The following is a 23,582-nucleotide window of genomic DNA, read 5'->3' on the forward strand; positions in this document are numbered from 1 at the left end:
TACATGAGAAAAACAATGACAAACACAAAATATGAAAAGCTTTTTTTTCGGCCACAAATAACAAAGAGGTATGTATGTTTGAGCAATAGAAATAATAAAAGAATAATTATCATTAAGTTCAAAACCTTCGAGAAAGGCATTTCTGATTAGACTATATTATTTACCTTAGATTATGCAAGTTTAAAAGTCAAATTTTCAAAGTTATCTTCCCTCCTCCCCCAAAAGATTTATATTCAAGCCGGAATCCAGAAATGAAGGTAAGTATAAATATTGATAATTTCAACTAAATTCAGAATGGTTTCAGAAACCTATAATACAATATTTTAGAATAAAACAAAAATATTATGTTTTGGTTTGTTTGTGATATACATAAGGTACAACCATTTTTTCTCTTTAGGATCCTTCTCTTTCTCTTGAGGAATAAGCTAAAATTTAATTATTTTCATTTTAAAAAGTCTATATGAAATCAAAAGTTAGAAGTCAGAACAGAGTTCAAATATATGTATGCATGTGTGCATGTGTGTACATACATATCTGCACATGTGTATGCATGCATGTTTGTATGTATACGTACAGATCTGTGTGTGCATGTGTCTGTATGTATATGCACATATCTGCATGTGTGTATATACGTGTGTATGTATCTATATGTATATGTACATATATATCTGCATATGTATACGTATACCTTCTTTCACTTGTATTTAAAGAGGGAAGCAGGTGACCACCCTCACTTAGATCTACCAGATGACTTAAGTGATTCACCAACAATGACAGAGTAATAAACCTCTTACCCACTAAATTTTTCCTGGGAAAAACAATTTAAACTACTCCTAGCAGAGACTTGGCCCCTGTCTTTGTGTTGTAAAAACAAGAGTCTACTATAACTTTTCACAAGAGCCAAAAGTCTGGAAAGAAGTGACTATGAGTAATAGGTAAGAACCAAGGCGGCAGATAAGTGTATTTGAAAAGATTTTTCAGAATTACTTAGATTCTGTGTTGTTTATTACAGTCCAAATACATGAAGTTCTTATGAAATAGAATCATATGGTACAGATAAAAACAGGCCATGAAAGCCCAGTCATAGTTGTTTTAGGGCCAAATTGCAGACCACCCAACAGTTCACATTTTAGGAACTTAAAACATCTAAAAATAGATATGGTGGTTTCTCAAAAGAAAAAAAGAAAAAGAAAAGAGAGAGAGAAGGAAAGAAGGAAGGAAAGAACAAAAAGGGAGGGAGGAGGAAGGGAAGAAGAGCAGTGGGAGGGAAGAGACAAGAACCCACTCAGGAAATGTCAGCTAACAAGAATACCTTCCTTAGAAAGGAAGGAAAAATGCATAAACTTTGTTCAGGTTAATGGAATAGTAAACACAGTAGAATACGTAGGCCTCATAATACTTTATAATAGTATATATATAATGTCTTTAGCACTTTTTAAAAATATGCAAATACAGTAAGGATCATTCTAGATAAAAATACATATTTCTTAAAGGGGCAGGGGCAGGTGGGGAGGGAAATATGGTCTCAGAGAGGACCCCCACAGACATACAAAAATGAAACTACGCTTTTTGGTAAGTCTAGTGGATATGGCAGTAAAAATTGTCATAAGTATGTTGGCTGGTTTTGAGAGGGTTATTTTCACATATAACCTTATAACTATATTTGTAAAAAAAAATTTTTTGTGAAAAGTTTATTTGATTAACCCTGTAAAATGTCTATATTGAGATCTCTTTCTAAGATAAAATAGCAGAATTGTGAACAGGTAAGGGATATATGTTTTATAGCAAACATGAACCCTCTCTGGGTCCCTCTCACACAAAGGGATACAGATTCTTAAATAAAATAAACTTCCTTAAAAATATGCCACCTAACAACTGTTTACATCATAGAAAAATAGCATTTTTGTAAAAAGAAATATAGTTACTTTGTTAAAATGGTCCATTTTAAACCAGCAATTATTTTTCATATAAAGTATTTCTAAACGTCCATACAGGAAATAAAAATAGATAATACTGAGCCCAAAGCAGACAATGGCATGTATGCGGATGATCAAAGTATTTCCTTACTAGATAAATAATACTCTTAGTACATTATAGCAAGTTTTAATCTTTCAGAAACTTAAAAAGATATTGCTTTTAGTCTCTGACAGCAAGTTACTTGTAAGTGACGTTATTTCCAGCAGTAGAAGGCCAAATTGATTAGAAATGGATTCACATTTCCCCTAAACTCAAAGTGCAGAAACACTGGGCAATGGCCTATGTCCCAAACTCCTTAACATGAGCATGGACCACAGGCCCTGGAGGTGGGAAGGGAACTTTATGACATTCACAGTCCTTGCAAAAATAATTCACTCTATTGTCCATATTCAAATTGTCACAGAACCAGATTAAAACCAAACATTTTACCAGCTTGGCTAAATCCATTATGCAGGAGAGTCCATATGACTTTTCTAAATAGAGGCATTAACTCTTCATTTACACAAACAGATGGTTTCAACAGACTACTCCTTTATTTCCACAAAGCGATTCTGTAGGCATGATGTGTCTCCCAGGAGCAGTGGTGATGTCAGAGCGCACCGAGAGCCAGCGCTTTCCGGCTGACACCTGGGCAAGCTGGCGGACAGGCAAAATCATAGAACACTCAACTGGCAAATTAGCCTGCACTTCAGTCGCATCTCATCACACCCTCTCCACTCTGCTGGGGTCATACGAATCTGTAAAAAAAAAAGAAAAAAAGAGAAGAAAAGAAAAGAAAATTAGTAGAATATTCAACTGTTTCCTGTATAATCCTACCATAAATAAACATGTTAGGGAGCAAAATCCATTTCAACAATCTTGATTTCACTGAGAAAGAACTATCACCAAAAAGTTGTTTTAAAGGGACATGTATAATCAGTACATAATCACAGATGGAAAAATGTGAGTTGCTTAATATTTTGATGGTCCCTTCCTGCTAATCATTGTGAAACAGAGTTAATCTTCAATGAAATGCCTGTTAACCAGCAGTGGTGCACTTGGCTAATGCTAAGGATTGTTTAATTATTTTCTGAAAATTCCAACTCTAATGAGAGTTTGCTTTGCAGTGTGCATCTTCATTATCAAATGATGTCACTGGAAAGCTCAAGGACCCTGAAATCCTGACTGCTTGGCCTCCTGCCTTTGAGTGCCACCAGCCAGCAGGCTCGCCCAGGGCTGGACATAAGCCTGTTAACAAAAATCTTCTGGGCCTTTCCACACACAGGTGTGTATGAGTCTGGGCCACCCATGGATCCATTCTATAGCCCACACTGGAAAATCCTAACTGGTCCCCGACGTCCTGGGTTTCCCAGATGGGACACCACACAAAAACAATAGTCCTAAACTGTCATTAGTGCTGCAGGGGGTGATGCTGACTTTGACCACCAGGGAGTCAAGATCTCTGGGTCCAGGCAAACTCGAAGCTCACATGTGGACCTCCTATGGTCAGAAATTCTTGCCACAACAGCTCAAAGGTTTTCTAACTTCTTAGGAGAAAACACATAAGAAATCCGGAAGGATAGTGTGAGTTGCTAGTTATAAAAACTATAATAAACAATCACTTCTCAAGTCATCTGGAAAATTGCATTATGAGCCACCCAGACTCCAACGTCTCCAGCAGCGTATCCTCCTCGCACCTGCTCAACTTAGCCATGACATACTGATGACATGGAGCGACAACTGAGACAGCACTTCGAGCACTCCGAGACTGACCCTATAAACCAGATAGGACAGTCTCTGCATTTGGGAAAAGGAGTTTGGGCTCCTCAAATGTGATTCACTGCACCAAGTGCCCACCAGGCTAAAGCAAGTGAAGTTCACAGAGTCGGTGCCTTCTGATTTCTTACACAGACCACCACCCAGTGGGGCAAACGTGATGTCCTGTGCTCAGCCAGCCTCACCATGAGCTGATTCTGAGAGGGGCTCCCCAGGAGAATGAGGTGGGTGGTCACTGATGGATGAATCTGGAAAGGGCCCAGTGCAATTGGTGAAAGGCTGGAAAGAGGCTGAGCATCTACTAAGCCTCAAATTACACAGACACTGGGCTCTGAGCAGCCCCCTCAGGGCCAGGAACATGGGACACCTCAACAGAATATAGCCGCACCTCAGAGTCCCACTGTTGAAGCCAAGGGCCCAGAGACAGAGAGCAGGAAGAGAATTTTGTAGAACATGAGCTCCTTCCTCAGATCGTGGAGGGTCTAAGTCCATTAAAAATGAGCCATATAACATTATTTTACATTTTCTGGAAGCCATGTTAAAGCAAATAAAAGGTGAAATTAGCCTGGCCGATATGGCTCAGTAGTTGAGCATCAACCCATGCACCAAGAGGTTACCGGTTCGATCCCGGTCAGGGCACATGCCCAGGTTGTGGGCCTGATTCCCAGTGGGGGGCATGCAGGAGGCAGCCAATCGATGTTCTTTCTCATCCACGTTTCTATCTCTCTCTCTCCCTCTCCCTTCCTCTTTCTCTAAAATCAATAAAGAAAACAAAATTTTTTTAAAAGGTGAAATTAATTTTAATGCTATATTTTTTCACCAAATAGATCCAAAATACCATTCCAACAGGTAATCAATATAAAATTGAGAAATTTTAGATTATTTTTATAATATGCTTTGAACTCCAATGTGTATTTTACACGCACGGCTCATCTCAATTCAGATGACCCACATTTCAAGTGCTCAGGAACCATGTGACAGGGGCAACTACACAGGCCAGCCCAGGTCTGGAGGATAGAGAGCTTACCTGAGGATCTGGAATCCTGGCCCCTGTGGGCAGTATTTCAGGTGAAGAAAAGTCATTAAGCCTGCCCTGGTGGATATTTCCTATATGAACACCCCGTTCAAGTTATGCTGGTGTCTAGCTTTCTAATAGCATTATGTGGCATCATGAAACCTTCCCACTATGGCCCTAAAGTAGACAGTCTCTCCTCCCATACTTGCATTAAGAGAGTATATGGAAGTTGAGGGAACCAGCAGATTCTGAACACTATCAGTGTCAGGGTTTATATTCTAAATTAGAACATAATCCATCCAGTGGAAATGGGATTCTGATCCCTGACTTAGTTTTGAGCTGCTAATTTCTTTTTTTTTTTTAATCCTCACCCGAGGATATTTTTCCATTTCTTGTACAGACAGAGTGGGAGGGAGAGAGAGAGAGAAACATTGACGCGAAGGGACACATCGAGTGGCTGCCACCCGCACGACCAACCAGGGCCGGGGACAAACTGCAACCGAAGTACGTGCCCTTAGCGGGAACCGAACCCGGGTCTCTCCGGACCGCAGGCCGACGCTCTAACCGCTGAGCCAAACCGGCCAGGGCTTGAGCTGCTAATTTCTTAGCCACAGCCCAAAAACTCACTGAAAAGATGTTAACTGAAATGCCAATCTTTAAACTGAAAAAGACACTTTATGGTGATAGGTACTACAATATGACTCAGATAATAAAATTCTGGAAGGGCTGTGGGGAGGAGAAGTTACATATAAACACGGTATATTCTTGTTTTGAAATTCCACAACAAACTCTAAATTTGAATGGGCTGTGAATTCAGGAACAGTGAAGTGGTCCTGACACATTGGGGTTATGGAGGCAGCAGTGGGGTGGGGAGAGAGATGAGGATTCTTGTGTTTAAAATAAAACTTAGCAAGCCCTGGCAGAGTGGCTCAATTGGTTAAGTGTCATCTCATGCACCAAGAGGTCATCAGTTCCATTCCCAGTCAGGGCACATGCCTAGGTCGGGGGCTTGGTCCCAGTTGGGGCATGTACTGGAGGCAGCTGATTGATGTTTCTCTCTCTTTCTTTTCCCCCGCCCTTCCCCTCTCTCTACAATCAGTCAATGAGCAAGTCCTCCAGTGAGGATTAAAACAATAAAATAAAACTTAACAAAAGAAAAACAAAGTCCACGTTTATCAGCAACAACACAACAAGGCTTTATTCTAATTTGTAAAGCAACAATGAAGAGAAAATTTAACATTTGTAAAAGTTTTACTACCTCAGTCACATGACCTTCCACAGAACTAATGTGAATACTGAGGTCTGATGGCTGTCACATGAAATATCAAGGCTGACAGAGTTTCACCTGGGCCCCTGCATGTGTAAAAATTCTTCCCTCATGGTGTCCTGCTATGCAATTACTTAAGAATGCTTGAGGCAGCTGTCTGCCATCAAAAGTAGCTCTCTGCATTCAGATTTTTAGTCCTTTTGTGTATCAACAAATGCAACAAAAGAAGAAAAAATATTTCTACTTGTAACTATGGTTTAAAAAAAATAAGGTCATGGAGGAAGTGTTTTTAATACCTGACTAAAATTAAAATTGGCATTATCTAGGTATTTTAGATACCTATCCCACCCCATTCACATGCCAATGGTCAAGCTAAAAATTGAGAGAGCGCTTTATTGAACTAGAAATTTTATGTTATGAAATACTGAAATACATGACCTTGGACAGGGACACAGAAATATTTACAAACTGGTGTTTTATTTTAATAGGATTTGTCTTATTTTAAAGTCTTTATAATTCTCAGGATGAAGTAGGACTGATAAAATCATCCTAATTTTATAGATAAAAGCCTACTTTAAAGGCCTACAATGTCTGTTTAACTAGCACTTAAAAGTGAGTGGGCATATTCTGGGGGGAAGTGAGAGAGGAGGAATCATGCTGAAGCCTAATAAATCCCCACAGCTCAAAAACTGGACCATGTAACATTTTTTTCCACCCAAATGGTAAAGGTTCCACATTCATAGTATTGTCGTCCTCAGCAAAGACCAAATTTGTCAAATGAAATGATCCAAGAGGGTCCTGACAAATCAGTTATTTCAATAATCTACTATTTTGCATAAGGAACAGAGCAACGTTACTTAACACTCCTAAGACTCATACTCCATTTCTGGGAAAATTTAAAAAGTGGCAAGTAGATTTCTTTGTTTAACAAAACATTTTGGATTCTTAATCTAGCTGAAACAAGTGATGTTTTCCATCTACTTTTAAATTCTTGGGTTTTGGAGGAAAAAAATGGCAGCGGAGTGAATGGAGCTACACAGACCATCTCCCAGGACCAAATTGGAATTACAACGAAAATAAAGACAAATCGTCAGGAAGGGTCAACGGAAAGGCAGCTTGGAGGACCACATAACCAGGGACACTGACTCAATCCTGGTAGGCTTGCGAGGACGCGAGAGGGGGCCGGGAGCCCACGGTCCAGAGCGGCCTGGGCTGGGACTAGGGACTCGGCTGGGACAAGGGGACTCGGCTGGAAGCTGCGCTCTTGGCTGGGTCCTGTGGCCTCGGCTGGGTGCCACGCCCTCTGCTGGGTCCAGCGACCATGGCACAATCCTGTGGCCTCGGCTGGGTGCTACGCCCTCGACTGGTGCCGCAGCCTTGGGTTAAAGTCCCAGACGGCTCCACAGCGCAGAGCCCGGACAGAGGCTAAATTGGCAGCAGCCACTCACCTTGGGCTCCGGCAGAGGGGAGGCAGACTGGACTGGAACTGTGAGGGGACACTCGGGATTTGGAGGGTGCTCAGAGCTTTTGCTGAGTGCAGCAACACAGGACTGTGGTCATCTTACTCCTTCCCAGGGCCCTGGGGAGAAGTGGAAGCCCCTCCCTCGAAGATTCAACCCCACCTGGTGGCCATTGAAATGCTAATTGGGGCCCATTACCAACCAGCATCTGCCCCACCCTCGGGAAATCCTTTTACACTGAGCACCTGAGGGAGTTTTTCAGCCAACTCAGAAACCAAGGTTCTTCAGGTGACCACTACTAATAGCCTCCAGGCAAAAGAGCTAGAGGATAACTAGCATTCCCTGGGCTAGCAACTCTAACCAGGAAAGTTAAGATTTGACAGTGGTGTTTTAAGTGGGTCCTCCCTGCCTCATCAAAACCCAGTAGAGGGAGCCACAAACAACAGAACACCAACACCAACAGGGAAAATTTGGCAGACTCCAAAGCCCACTGTGATAGCCAAAATGGTGAAGAACAGAAACAAAAGCCAAATGACAGAACAAGAGACCTCTACTGAAGATGAGATAAATGAGGTGCAGTTAAGCAAGTTAACAGAACTAGAATTCAGAGCCATGATCTTGAGGAAGCTCAACAGCATGTGTAAGGACATGAGCACCATGAGTAAAGACATAGAAATGTTGAAAATCAACCAGTTGGAAATTAAAAACCACCAAGAAGAAATGAACAATGACATATCAGAAATGAAAAACACATTGGAAGGTCTAAAATGCAGAGTAGAGGAAGCTGAGGACCAGATCAGTGAATTAGAAGATAGGGTAGAAAAGAATCAACGAATCAGAAAACCAAAAGGAAAAAACAATTAAAAAACAGGAAGACAGCTTAAGAGAACTGTGGGACAATTGGAAACGTAATAATATTCACATCATAGGAGTCCCCAAAGAAGAAGAAAATGAGCAAGGGTTAGAGAATATATTAAAAAAAAAAAAAAAAAAAGTGACAGAAAACTTCCCTACTTTGGTGAAGGAAGAAGGCATTCAAGTTCAAGAAGCACAGAGAGCTCCAAGTAAGAAGAACCGAAACAGGCCCACACCAAGACACATAGTAATCAAACTACCAAAAATTAAAGACAAAGAGAGAATCCTAAAAGCAGCAAGAGAGAAGCAACAGATTACCTACAAAGGAAACCCCATAAGGGTCTCAGCTGACTTCTCACAAGAAACACTACAGGCCAGAAGGAAATGGCACAAAGTAATCAAGGTCATGAAAAACAAGGATCTGAATCCAAGACTACTCTACCCAGAAAGGCTATCATTTAAAATAGAAGGTCAAATAAAGAGCTTCCCAGACAAAAAAAGGCTAAGGGCATACATTAGCACCAAACCAGCACTGCAAGAAATGTTAAAAGGACTGCTGTAATTAGCAGGAGAAATGGGAAGAAAAATAGAACCACACTAAATAAAAATGGCAATAAATAAGTAAATAAGTAAATAAATAAGTAAATATCAATAATCACCTTAAATGTAAATGGATTGAATGCTCCCATAAAAAGACACAGAGTAGCTGATTGGATAAGAAAGTATGAATCACCTATATGTTGTTTACAAGAGGCCCACCTCACAACAAAAGACTCACATAGGTTGAAAGTGAGGGATGGAAAACAATCTTCCAAGCAAATGGAAAGAAAAAAAAGCTGGGATAGCAATACTCATATCTGATAAAATAGATTTCAAAATGAAGGCCATAACTAGAGACAAAGAAGGCCACTACATAATATTGAAAGGATCTATCCAACAGGAAGATATAACCTTGATAAACATATATGTACCCAATATAGGAGCACCAAAATATATTAAAAATCTTCTGGAGGACTCCAAAGGAGAAATCGATAGCAATACAATCATAGCAGGGGACTTCAACACCCAGCTGACATCACTGGATAGTTCCTCTAGACAAAAAATTAGCAAGGAAACAGGGACTCTAGATGAAACACTAGACCAAATGGATTTAATAGATATCTACAGAGAATTACACCCCAAAACTACAGAATTCACATTCTTCTCAAGTACACATGGGACATTCTCAAAGATAGACCACATGTTAGGGCACAAACTAAGTCTCTACAAGTTCAAGAAGACTGAAATTATATCAAGTATCTTTTCAGATCACAATGGCATGAAACTAGAAATCAATTGCAAGAAGAACATACAAAGACATTTGAACACATGGACGCTAAATAGCATGTTATTAAACAATGAATGGGTCACCGAGGAGATCAAGGAAGAAATTAAAAACTTCCTGGAAACCAATGAAAATGAACACACAACAACTCAAAATCGATGGGATGCAGCGAAAGCAGTTCTGAGAGGGAAGTTCATAGCACTACAGGCCTACCTCAAGAAACAAGAAAAATCTCTAATAGACTACTAACCTCACAACATAAAAAACTAGAGAGCAAACAAAAAGAAAACCCCAGAGCAAGTAGAAGGAAGGAAATAGTAAAGATCAGAGCTGAAGTAAATGACATAGATACCAAAAAAACAATTCACAGGATCAATGAAACAAAGAGCTGGTTTTTCGAAAAGATAAACAAGATTGATGAACCCTTAGCTAGACTCACCAAGAAACAAAGAGAAAGAACCCAAATACACAAAATCAAAAATGAAAGAGGAGAAGTAACAACTGACACAGAAATATAAAAGATCATTAACAACTACTATGAACAATTACATGGCAACAAATTCGACAATCTAAGAGAAATGGACAAATTTCTAGAAGCACATAGTCTCCCAAAACTGGACCAGGAAGAAATAGAAAACTTGAACAAACCAATAAAAACAGAAGAAATTGAAGATGTAAGCAAGACTCTCCCTGCAAACAAAAGCCCAGGCCCAGATGGCTTCACGGGGAAGTTTTACCGAACATTCAAAGAAGAACTAATACCCATTCTCCTCAAACTATTTCAAAAAATTCAAGAAGAAGGAAGACTTCCAAACTCGTTTTATGAAGCCAGCATAATTCTAATTCCAAAACCAGAAAAAGACACTACAAAGAAAGAAAACTACAGGCCAACGTCCCTGATGAACATAGACGCCAAAATCCTGAACAAAACACTAGCAAATCAGATCCAGCAATACACCAAAAAAATTATCCACCATGACGAAGTGGGATTCATCCCAGGGATGCAAGGCTGGTACAATATTCGCAAATCAATAAACGTGATACACCACATAAATAAAATAAAGAATAAAAACCACATGATCATATCAATAGATGCTGAAAAAGCCTTCGACAAAATCCAGCATCCAGTTTTGATAAAAATGCTCAGCAATGTGGGAATAGAGGGATCATATCTAGACATAATAAAGGCCATATATGAAAGACCTACAGCCAACATCATACTCAATGGGCAAAAACTAAAAGCATTTCCCTTAATAACAGGAACAAGGTAAGGATGCCCACTTTCGCCACTTTTATTTAACACAGTACTGGAAGTCTTAGCCACAGCAATGAGACAGGAAGAAAAAATAAAAGGGATCCAAATTGGAAAGGAGGAAGTGAAACTGTCATTATTTGCAGATGACATAATACTATACGTAGAAAAACTCAAAGACTCCATCAAAAATTTCCTAGACTTAATAAATGAATTTGGCAATGTAGCAGGATACAAAATTAACATCAAGAAATCGATGGCATTCTTATACACCAATGATGAACTCACAGAAAGAGAAACTAAGAAACAATCCCATTTACCACTGCGGCAAAAAAATTAAGATACCTAGGAATAATCTTAACCAAAGAAATAAAGTACCTATTTGCAGAAAACTACAGGTCATTGAGAAAAGAAATAGAGGAAGATATAAAAAAGTGGAAGCACATACCCTGTTGATGGATTAGAAGAATTAACATAATTAAAATGTCCATATTACCCAAAGCAATCTATAGATTCAATGCAATCCCCATCAAAATACCAACGGCATACTTCACAGAATTAGAACAAGTACTTCAAATGTTCAAATGGAACCAAAAAAGACCTCGAATAGCCACAGCTATCTTAAAAAAGAAGAACAAAGTAGGAGGGATCACATTACCAAATTTCAGGTTATACTACAAAGCCACTATAATCAAAACAGCCTGGTACTGGCACAAGAACAGGCATATAGACCAGTGGAACAGAACAGAGAACCCAGAAATGGACCCAAGGCAATATGCTCAATTAATATTTGACAAAGGTGGCAAGAGCATACAGTGGAGTAAGGACAGCCTCTTTAATAAATGGTGCTGGGAAAATTGGACAGCTACATGCAGAAAAATGAAACTAGACCACCAACTTACACCCTACACAAGAATAAACTCAAAATGGATAAAAGACTTAAATGTGACTCATGAATCCATAAAAATCCTAGAAGAAACTGTAGGCAACAAAATTTCAGACATCATACGCAGCAGAATTTTCACTGATACATCACCTAAGGCAATAGAAACAAAGGAGAAAATGAACACATGGGACTACATCAAACTCAAAATCTTCTGCACAGGGAAAGATACAATCATCAAAATGGAAAGGCTACCCACTGTATGGGAGAGCATAATTGCCAATGATATATTGGATAAGGGGTTAATTTCCAATATATATAGAGTGCTCATACAACTCAACAAAAGGAAAACAAAGAACCCAATTAAAAAATGGGCAAAGGAATTAAATAGACACTTCTCCAAACAGGGTATACTAATGGCTAAGAGACATATGAAGAAATGCTCATCATCACTAATCATCAGAGAGATGCAAACTAAAACAACAATGAGGTATCACCTCACACCTGTCAGAATGGCTGCCATCAACAAATCATCAAACAACAAGTGTTGGCGAGGGTGTGGAGAAAAGAGGACTCTAGTACACTGCTGGTGGGAATGCAAAGTGGTGCAGCCACTATGGAGAACAATATGATGTTACCTCAAAAAATTAAAAATTGAACTTCCTTTTGACCCAGTGATCCCAATTCTAAGAATATACCCTAAGAAGCCTGAAACACCAATCAGGAAGAATATATGTACCCCCATGTTTGTAGCAGCACTATTTACAATAGCTAAGATCTGGAAACAGCCCAAGTGTCCATCAGTAGACGAATGGATAAAAAAGCAGTGGTGCATATACACAATGGAGTACTATGCAGCTGTAAGAAAAAAAATCTCTTATCCTTTGAGACTATGTGGAGGGACCTGGAAAGTATCATCCTAAGCAAAACAAGCCAAACAGAGAAAGACAAGTATCATATGATCTCACTTATTTGTAGAATATAATGAACGTAACAGTCTGAAGAATGGGGTAGTCCCAGAGACATGGAAGTGCAGTACAGACTGACAATCCCCAGAAGTGGGGGTGGTGGTGGAGAGATAAACCACAGAACTTATATGCATGTATGCATGAACAATGGACGTGGACAACAAAACTGGGGACAGGGCAGGAAGGGAGGGGGAGGGGGGAATCAGTGGAAGAAAAAGGAGAAACATCTATAACAAAAATTAATTAATAAAAAATAAATAAATAAATAAATAAAATTCTTGGATTTCATCCTCACTTACATGGTCAATTAATCTACAAGAAAGGAGGCAAAGCTATAAAGGAGGTAAAGAGAGTCTCTTCAATAAGTGATGTTGGGCAAACTGGACAAAGACATGCTAAAATAAAACTGGATCACTTTCTTACACCATATACAAAAATATACTAAAATTAATTAAAGGCTTAAATGTAAGACTTGAAATCATAAAACTCCTATAAGAAAACAGGCAATAAACTCTCTAACATATTTTCTCTGACATACCCTGTTGGGTAAGGGCAACAAAAGAAAAAGTAAACAAATTAAACTACTTCAAACTAAAAAATTTTGCACAGCAAAGGAAACCATCGATAAGAGGAAAAGACAAACTACTGACTGGGAGAATATATCCACAAATGATACATTTAATAGAGGGTTAATATCCAAAATATATAAGGAACTCATACAACTTAACACCAAAAAAAAATCAAAAAAAAAATCTAACAATCTGATTAAATACTGGGCAGGGGACCTTAATAGACACTCTTCCAATGAGGACCTACAGAAACAGACATATGAAAAGATGCTCAACATTACTAACCATTAGGGAAGTGCAAATTAAAACCACAGTGAGATATCATCTCACACCTGTTAATATTTGTCATTAAAAATCGACAAGTGCTGGCAAGCATGTAGAGAAAAGGGAACCCTTGTGCAATTGGTGGGATCCTAAATTGGTGCAGCCACTCTGGAAAACAGTATGGAACCCTAGCCGGTTTGACTCAGCGGTTAGAGCATTGGTTCAGGGACAAAAGGGTCTCAGGTTCGATTCCCAGTCAAAGGCATGTATCTAGGTTGTAGATTCTATCCCCGGGCCTGGTTGGGTCGTGTGTGAGGCAACCAATCAATGTGTCTCTCTCACATTGATATTTCTTTTTTTCTCTCTCTCTCCATCCCTGTCTCCCTTCCACTCTCTCTAAAAAAAAATAATAATAATAATAATAATAATAATAAAAGAAAATATCCTCAGGTGAGGATTAACAAAAAAAAAGGGAACAGTATGGAGGTTCTTAAAAAAATCAACATTACAGCTGCCATATGACTCAGCAATTTCACTTCTGAGTATTTATCAGAAGAAAACAAAAACACTAATTCAAAAAGATGTATGCGACCCTATCTTCACTGCAGCATTATTTATAATAGCCAAGATATGAAAGCAACCTATTGATAAATAGATGAATAAAAAAGTTGTGGTACATATATACAATGGAATATTACTCAACAAAATAAAGAATGAAATCTTGTCACTGCAACAGTATGAATGGACCTAGACAGTATTATGCTAAGTGAAATAAGTCAGATAAAGACAAATACCATATGATTTCACTTACATGTGGAATCTAAAAAAACAACAACAAAACAAGTGAATATAGAAAACAAAACAGAAACAGTCCCACAGATATGGAGAACAAGCTGATAGTTGACAAAGGGGATGGCATGTGGGAAAAATGGGGAAGATACATACATGTGTACGCACATAAAAATCACCACAAAGTTCAAACCTATTTCAAAGCAAGTAAGAGGAAGCTGAAAGAAATATTGACATTCTGAACTCTGAAAATGGAGATGTTTAGATGATATATGTCCTTATGGAAAAGTAAATAAACAAGTATAGTATCCACCCTTGGATTTCAAAATAGAAAACAAAGAAGCAGGGGTGGTGGGGGAACCGCCCTGCTAGGGCAGCTCTGGGAGATGGGAGGGCCTGGCCCAGGAGGTCAGAGGGGTCTGAGGGCAGTGCCTGAACATTCACCCCAGGGGGCCAGTCTCAGCTTACTGTGAAAAGGTCTGAATTAATGAGTTAAGATATCCCTGTCTGTGGTTCACGATGCAGACCTTTTGATAACTACCCCAACTCTTCTTCTGATCATTTTTAGATATATAATTGATAATCCTCAGCCCCTGAAGGAAGCATCTGAAACAGAGAAGTTTGAGGGTTCTCCTAGCCTGTGTCATGGCTGAGATGAAAAATTGTGTGAGGAAGAGCACTGTCACTGTCACTGGGAACCTGTCTTCTGGCTTTATGAAACAGAGAAGGCTCTCAAGACACCTTAAGATGAGAGGATAGAGAGGCCCAGTAGCCTGCAGGATGCTGTTGCCAAAGCCATCTTGCCTGGGATTTCAAAATCAGAACTTAGGGTTCTTTAAGAAACAGAGTTAATGTGTGAACTTTTTAGGGGTGGAGTGTTGAGAAAAAGAAAACTGTTAATTTTTGACTATAAAGTTTCATAGGTGGTGAGGTAGTGAAAAACGGGTAAAAATGGGGAGAGGGGGTAAAGGGATCTGGATGGTGAAATGTGAGATACAACATAATGGGTGCTAGTTTAATGAACCTGTATGTCTTTTCTTATTAGGTTAATAAAGAGCAATGTGGATTATTTGGGTGAATGCCTATTATTTTAGGAGAGAGTACAGAGCACAAATGTTATGGTCTCCTACAAGATTTACCAAGGTGCCTACACCAAAGTTGGAACATTTTATTGACTCATCTCATCATAGTAAGGGGCCCACTATGTTGTTTATAAGGATAATTTGATATAGTAGTTTATGTAATTTATATAAAGGCATAATCTTTCTCTTTTTTTAAATGTTTTTATTGATTTTTTAGAGAGAGAGGAAGGGAGAGATAGAAACATTGATGTGAGGGAGATACATCAATCAGCTGCCTCCTGCACAACCACTACTGGGGACTGAAACTGCAACACAGGCATGTGCTCTGACCGGGACCTCTCAGTCCATGGGGCGATGCTCAATCCACTGATCCACACTGGCCAGGTGAAGACATAACCATTTAAAATATACTATAAGATCCTGATTTTTCAGGAAAGCTTCTAGAGAACACTTCATAAAATGAATCTTTTGGTAAAAGAATTCACAGGGTTAATTTGATCTTTTCTGAATATGCAAATTTTCATTATCTATCAAGCTGATATTTTTTTCATGTCCCAAGGGCACCAAATGAATATCGAACACCTGCCCTGGCTGGGTGGCTCAGCTGGTTGGAGTATCATCCCGAGTACCAAAAAGATCTCAGGCTCCATTCCTGGTCATGGCACTTACCTAGGTTGCAGGTTCAATCACTCGTGGGGGAGTGTGCAGGAGGCAACCAAGTGATGTTTCCATTGATGTTTCTCACATCGATGTTTCTCTCTCCCTTCCTCTCTCTAAACATATCCTTGGGTGAGAATTAAAAAAAATAAAAAATACCAGCACCTGCCACTTGCTTGACTCCTCACCTGGGCACCAGAAATCCTGATCCAAGTTCTTCTCCCTTCCTGCTGCCAGATGCCCGTTTTCTTCCAGTGAGAGGGCACCCTTGGAAACAGAAAATGCATTTCTCGCCTTCCTGGCCAGGTTCCCAGTGGTCAGAGACACCAGGCCTCTTGGCTGAGCTCCTGGGCCCCTCTCAGCCTTCAGTTCCTCGGCATCCTCCATGGAGTCAGCGCTCCGGGAGCTCAGGAGCCTCATCCGAGACATGGAGCTCACCTCTTTCATCCTCATCAAGCGGTCAGGGTCGGCTCTCCTAGGGGGAGAGGCCAGTTTCTCTTGTAAACTTTCAATCACTTTGGAAGTACTTCTGAGCCTCTTTTCTGAGCCTGCCATACTCGGAGTCCTTTCTATAAAGTGGAACAAAGTGGACCTGAAAGGTGGTTTAGTCCTCATGTCCTTGTGATTGAAGGGCTTGGATTCCAGGTCAATGGGCTGAGACTCGGGGTCGGCAGCATTGCTGGGGACGGCCCCTTCTACACCTGAGCACTCAGAATTCCATGGAGCCTGTGAGCCACTGTCCCTTTCCCCTACAAACAGAGGGCTTTCGGTCCAGCCACACTTTCTCCTGCCATAAAAGGCATCAGTGGACACTGTGGGGTCGCCCGGCTGTGCTGGACTGGACGCTGGTTCCTCCCTAGGGGACACCGACCTTCGGGCACTGCCATCAGGCTCAGGGGGCTGGTTATGTCCCGTTCTCCTGGTGCCCGGCAGCAGGGACTCCACAGCCACCTCAATGCCCAGAATCCTCGCAGCCCTCACTTGAAGGGACTCATTTGGGGGGATTTCTATTGCATGTGCTTCACCTGAAGACCCATCCACCTTACTGGCACTCCACTGTTGCGCTGGGGTCAGCCCCATGGACCTTAAGTCTGGTGCTGAGAGTCCGAGAGCTTTGCTGGTAAGAGAGAGTGGGACCACCGTGCTCCTCTCCTCCCCACCGCTCGGCTCCAGAGGGGCTGCTTTGCTCAGCTCCACAGACTTTAAAACACTGGGGAATTCCTGCTTTTCCTGGGGCTCCCTCAGTTCAGCTGAATCGGATGAGGACACAGTGCCACTTGACCTAGAAGATGTCATTCTCTTCACAAGACCTGGGCTGACTGCTAGTTCTTTTATCCTTTTCCCGACCTCCTGGTTTCTCCTCTCTGTAATCAAGCTTCTCGGTGTTGACAGCAACACGCCACCTCTGCTGTTCTCCACCTGTGAGGGGCCTGGGCACTGAGGACGGGCACCCTGGTGGCAGGTGACAGGCTTCTGCTCCTCACTCCAACTCTCAGACTTACTCTTAACTCTTCCTGACCTAAACGCAGGCTCCTCCGGCACCAACCTCCTCGGCAGTTCCTCCGCTCCTCTTTCCTGGCTGTCTTTCCTGAAGACCAAATTCTTGAGTGTGCAGTCAGCATGGCCTTCTGGCTGCCATTCTGTCTCACTGTCCTCACTGCCGCTGCTGCTAGGACTGCTCTCTTCCTCTTCCTGAAGCTCCTTATTAAAACTTTCTAACTGACTTATCAAATCCCAGGGACGACGGCTAACTGGTTTTAAAAGAAACTGACCAAAGAGCTGTTGACTATTGCACGGACCTGCGGTTGCCCCCTTCACCACCTCGCCTCTGGGCACAGGGCTGGCTCCACTCCCATGGTCATCCACGGAGGGCTGACTCTGGCCCACTTTTGGCACAGGGGCCTGATTTGTGAATAAGGGAGTCCTTGAAAAAGCACTGTAGCTAGATGGGTTGAGGGACAGTTGACCTTTTGGGTGATGACCATCTGGCCTCTGGTGTTGGTGACTGGAAGCTAACGCCATATGCATCTGAGCTTCCGAGGCAGTAGGGTCCAGAAGTTTTGGAGTCAGCACTGCATTAGGCGACCCTCCCAACTTCTCAGCAGGGCGGGGCTGCAGGCTTTTAGATTCTTCCATGAAAGTGGTTTGTGTTTGCTGATCTCTATACTGGTGCCCTGGCCATGAGCCAGAATATTGCAGTACTCTGTGTTTCGTGGGGTGAATGAATCTGAGGTCATCTGTTTGTTTGTCTTCTTCTGGTTCCCCCAGATCTTGTTTTTGGATCTCTGTTCTCCCAGCCATGCTTCCTGTGAGAGCTTGCAGCTCCAGGTCGGTGGAAGACATGCTCAGCAGACTTTGTTCTTGCAGAGCCGTGCTCTTATCAAGCTCATGCTTCTTATCAGCACTCTGTTTTAAGTCATTGTTGTTTGTATCTATCTCTGGCAGATGTGATTCTGATTTCACTGGGATGGAAACCAAACAAAATATCGTCTCGTTCATTTTTTTCTTTGAACTTTTCTTGGTCTGAATCCCAGTTTCAAACTTTTTGAGCTTGGTTCGAGTTTCACAGGTACTCTCACCCTGTGGGTTTGGGGAGGAGACTTGGCTTTCTGCTTGTCCATGCTGGCTGCCTCTCACATCAGGCCACTGTCCTCTCATAAAACAGTGGTCTCTTTGGTCAGGAAAGCCACCATTTTCTCCATCCCTGGGGAGCTGGCCCCACAGCCACCGGGGGCTGGCATGGGCAGGGCCTCTCTCACTCCCTGAAAGGGGCACGGTGCTCTGTGGGTTCAAAACAGCACCGTCATGGTGCGTGTTTCCATGAGCTGGTTCCAGGGCAGAAACTGGACTGGAGTCGTACAATTTCTCATCCACCTTTGTTTCTTCACAGAAAGCCTGGGGTTTGGCCAGTTTAATATGTCGTATCCGTGGGTCATCAAAGGGAATATACTGAACAGAGCCGTCGTAAGCAGTGATGGGATGAGACTCTTGTGGGAACTTCTGAGGAGAGAGCGGGCTCAGACCATACTCATTTCCAGTCCCAAGGGAACTAGAAGGAAGCTGACAACTGGCAGCAGCCTCCTCAGCCAGATGACGGTGACCATCACACACATGCCTGGGTGCCGCATCCTCCCAGTAGGGGTTAGTGCTGTGCTGGGGTGGGGACCTGTACGATGGTGGAGGCACGTACACTGGAGGTTCCAAGCCAGACTCAGGCAGGCTGAGCTCCTGCCTGGGGTCGCTAGTTTTGGTCATGTAGGAAACACTCAGGTCTGTCTGCTGGCTGTCCAGATAGTCGCTGTTTTCCACTCCTCCCCTGGAGTGTTGGTGGGAGTCATAGGATGGAGGCTTGAGGGGTCTCCCAAATTTCGGCCATGGTAAAGGGACCAAGGAGCCACTCTTCTCGGGGTTCCTGGTGGATTCCAAATTTGGCACACAATTTGGAGGGTAAAATGGCATTTTAGGGACACTTGGTAAATGCCCATCACTTAATGGAATTTCCATGCAACTGAGGCTCTTGGGAGAGAGAACTCTAGGCAACGACTGGGATTTCCCTTTGCTTTGGGAATTCAACACGTGTTCTCCTCGCATAAATGGGTACAGATCCTGAAACAGTTTCTCCCCATCACCATCAGACATCTGCCTTCCTAATTTCCTTGGCTGGTTCCAACATTCCAGGCTAACATGCTGCCACTTAGCAGGACCCGCCAATCTCAGCTCTTCTTCCCAAACCATCTTCTTCATCACATTCTCTGTCCTTCCTCCAACTTCCCATGAACCCTCTCTCGTGTGGACCGGCAGACTGTGGGCCTGGGCCACTCCTCTGACTTCCAGGTCTTCTCGGTCTCTTGGACCCAGCAAGCCACTGACCTCCTGCTCTCTTCTCCAGTAGGCGTGGTTGTGACCACTTTGGTGCTGAGAGGACCACGCTAGCATGGGTTGGTGATAATACCTACAAAATAAAGAGGCACAGAAGTTACACCAAGGGAGAAAGCACACACTGCTTCTGTGACTGATGATCCAAGTCAAATGTGGGTCAGTACTTTTGAAAAATAGATTCTCAACCAGAGTACTTGTCAACTTTAAAGAAAACACATCCCACTAATTATGGCTGGAAGGCAGCCATGTGTTTTGCCATCCAAGGGCCTAGGAGTGGCAGCAGCAGGCTGCCCACAGACGTGGGGACACTGGTTATACTTGAGAGATGCCAAGGCCCTTATAACTGAATGCCCAAGGGGACAAGGGTAAAACTGAGAGCAATGATTCTCAAGTGTGGTCTTGGGCCACTGGGAGTCCATTTCCAGCCAGTCCAGAACACTGAGTTCTTGGGGAGCAAGTCTGGGAACTTACTTTTCACAAACCCCACCCTATAGCAGTGGTTCTTAAACTTCGACGTGTGCAGGAATCATGAGAGGGTTGCTAAGGAACAAAATTCTGAGTCCCATCCCCAATTTCTGATTTAGCAGGCCTGGTGGGGCTCCATAAGGTACATTTTAAATTATTATTTAAGTTGTAGGTGTATAACATTATAATTCAACATATAGTATACACTATAAAGTCATCACCCCCAAAAGTCTAATTATTATCCATCACCATACAACTGATCCCATCCCCAACTCTCTTCCCTCTGGTATCCACAGATCTGTTCTCTGTATCTATGAGTTTGTTTTTGTTTTGTCTTGCTTGTATATAGAAACAATGGGATACAATTGCATTTTTTTTTTTTAATCCTTACCCGTGGATATGTTTTCATTGATTTTTAGAGAGAGGAAGGGAGAGCAAGTGAGAGAGAGAAACACTGATGTGAGAAAGAAACATGGATCAGTTGCCTCCTGTATGCACTCTGACAGGGATCAAACCCGCAACCCAGGTATGTGCTCTGACCGGGAACCAAACCCACAACCTTCTGGAGGACGAGACGATGCTCCAACCAACCAAGCCACCCAGCCAGGGCCAGGAGGCTGTATTTTTAACAAGCACCCCAGAGTAGTCTTCCCTTCAGACAATGTGGGAAAGACTCCCAGGACTGACTCTGAGACTGACCAGAGGAAGAGGGGCTCTGTTCATTGGTAGAACTCTCTGCCAGGCAGGAAACGGTAGCATAGCCTGGTATAAATGCCAGCCTAGCTCCAGATTGCTGTTCACCACCTGGATGCACATTAGAGTTTCCTGTGAGCCTTTGAAAAATGGCAATGCCCAGGGCCCACCCTCTTATATTTAGATCTAATCAGTCTAGCGTGGAGCCCAACACCAGTATATTTTAATATCTCCTCAAATGAATCTAGCATGCATCCAAAGTTTAAAATCACTGTTCAAATGCAACTGAAGAAAAAATTTGAACACTGTTATAACGTACAGAAATATCAAGTGACTACCTACAAATCACCAGAGATCAGGACTTTCACACAGAAAAGCCATTAACTGAAAGGAAGCTTGGGGCACTCAGTTATTTTGATTAACCACAGGTCAAGCAGAAAACGTTTCAAATCTACAACTGTTGTTTGCTTTTTACATTATAAAAGTAGTATGTATTCATTGTTAAAAATTTGGAAAAATATAGGAAAGTAAAGTCCCAAACACCACTAATAATCAATCTTTCTACCCAGACACAGTTATGTTGATATGCTCTAGTCTGTGTGTATGCAAGGATGTGGATTTTCAAATAGCTTTAGTATTGTGTTTTACGTGAACATTTCTTACCACGTGTAATACAAAAAGCTGACATATCACTGTTCTTATGTGCTAGGTCCATACTAATGTGTTCTAGACAGAAACTCACTGATGCTTCACCAGCACTCCTCTGAGGTAGGACTACTCTCCTATTTTACATAGGAGGAAATTGAAGCACAAAAGGTAACTTGTTTAACACTAACATTTATTGGGCATTTATGCTGTGTCAAGCACTATGCAAAGCATGCTGAACAAATTCATTCATTAACTTTATAACCATTATTTCTCTCTTTTATAGATAAAGAAACAGGCACAGAGAGGTTAAACAACTATCCCAAGTCACACAGATTGTGAGTAGTGGGGAGAATGAATTCAAACCCAAGAAGTGTGACCATAAAGCCCATTCAGTTAGCCACTCTGTTTTATTTCTTCCAATGTAGTGAACAATTCCTGAAGTGCATAATTTAATGTAGTATTCAATCACACATACATGATCTACTCACCCACTGTTGCACATCTATGTAGACTGCACTCTAAAACACTTTGAGAAACACTATTCACAAACACTAAGCATGTCTCGGATTATTATTTAGAATACATCCTTAGAAAAGGAATTAGTAGTAGATCAGGGGCATTACGTTATTCACATTGTCAAATCTGACCTTAGATAAGCCGTTCCAATTCATCCTCCCTGGAGCAGTCGGAAGAGAGCTGGTCTTTCTGAACCTTTCCCATCTCTGGTTGTTATAATCTTTTTTTTTTTTTTTTAGGCAAATCAAAATAACTTCTCATTTGTTTTAATTTGCATTCCTCTGATCACTAGTAAAGTTAATTATTTTCATGTGACTACATGTCATTTGTAGCTTCAAACAATTTCTACCACACAATCCACTTTTCAGCTGACAGCACAGTAGAATGAAGACAATGGGGAACAGGGAGAGGCTTCTAGGCCACTAGTTCTATGCAACCACAGCATGTAAAGGTTGGGGAATAGGGCAGCTGAGGGAACTGGGCTAGGGGAGGACCATTCCCAAAATATAGGCAGAAGGCTGTTCTGAAGGAGCCTAGATGGTAAATGAATAGTAAAAATCTATTATTATCATTATCATTATCATTATTATTATTATGGAATTACTTCTTTGCCTTAAAAAGTGAGAGTAGTTCTTCAAATCCTGTCTCCATCCTTACCTCTGATAACTTGTTAAGCAGCCACTTATAGCAAGGCTGAGTTACAGGTTGAAATAGAAGAAAATATTTAAATCAACTTGAGGTAAAGCATTTGCCACTGAGCAGTCTAAATGTTTCTGCATTTACTACTCATACATCGTGCAAGGTGTCTTAACATTGGGCTTGGTTAAATATCAATTTCTTTGTTGCTTCTGTTGTCATCAAAATCAGATTTTGGGTATTTAGATTTTGAATGCTTAGCAGAGCCCTTTGTGGGTCAGGTTCCATAAGGATTAGTCACTGCATCATGGTAGGGAGGGGGGCTTGCACATCTCCCCTCCGCCCTACCCACCTGGGTGAGCCGGCAATCACAGTCCAGAGCTCTGGAAGCCACAGTCCCTTTGGAAATCCTCTGTGACTCCCATTCATAGCCTGAGAATCACTGTAGAAGATAAACCATCTGAAAGTCCTCAACACCTACTGGCTATATGGTCTTAGACTCCATGCAAAGTCCAAGGTCAAGACAAAATTGGAACTTAGTAAGAAGTTTTGATTGTCACATACCCAATTAAGAGAGAATAAAATAGCCTTGGCAGGTTTGGCTCAGTAGTTGGAGCATTAGCTCCAG

The 23,582-nt window shown here is 41.7% G+C and overlaps 1 protein-coding gene across 3 annotated transcripts in view; it reads right to left on the reverse strand.

Moving 5' to 3' along the window:
- Window positions 1-1,502: 1,502 nt before the first annotated feature.
- JCAD (junctional cadherin 5 associated) overlaps window positions 1,503-23,582 on the reverse strand; it is a 50,683-nt gene continuing 28,603 nt past the window's right edge. For 2 of the 3 annotated variants that reach the window (XM_036243186.1, XM_036243196.1), the window contains 2 exons: window positions 16,306-20,069; window positions 1,503-2,714 (listed from right to left, as the gene is read on the reverse strand). In XM_036243186.1, the coding sequence (XP_036099079.1) occupies window positions 2,680-2,714; window positions 16,306-20,069 (3,799 nt within the window). In that variant the 3' untranslated portion in view covers window positions 1,503-2,679. Of the gene's footprint in view, window positions 2,715-16,305; window positions 20,070-22,449; window positions 22,511-23,582 lie in introns of those variants that run through there. The other variant, XM_036243205.1, reaches the window with a different exon arrangement.

The sequence above is a fragment of the Molossus molossus genome, unplaced genomic scaffold (genome assembly GCF_014108415.1).
Source record: "Molossus molossus isolate mMolMol1 unplaced genomic scaffold, mMolMol1.p scaffold_m16_p_1, whole genome shotgun sequence".
In the NCBI taxonomy this organism is placed as follows: Eukaryota; Metazoa; Chordata; class Mammalia; order Chiroptera; family Molossidae; genus Molossus; species Molossus molossus.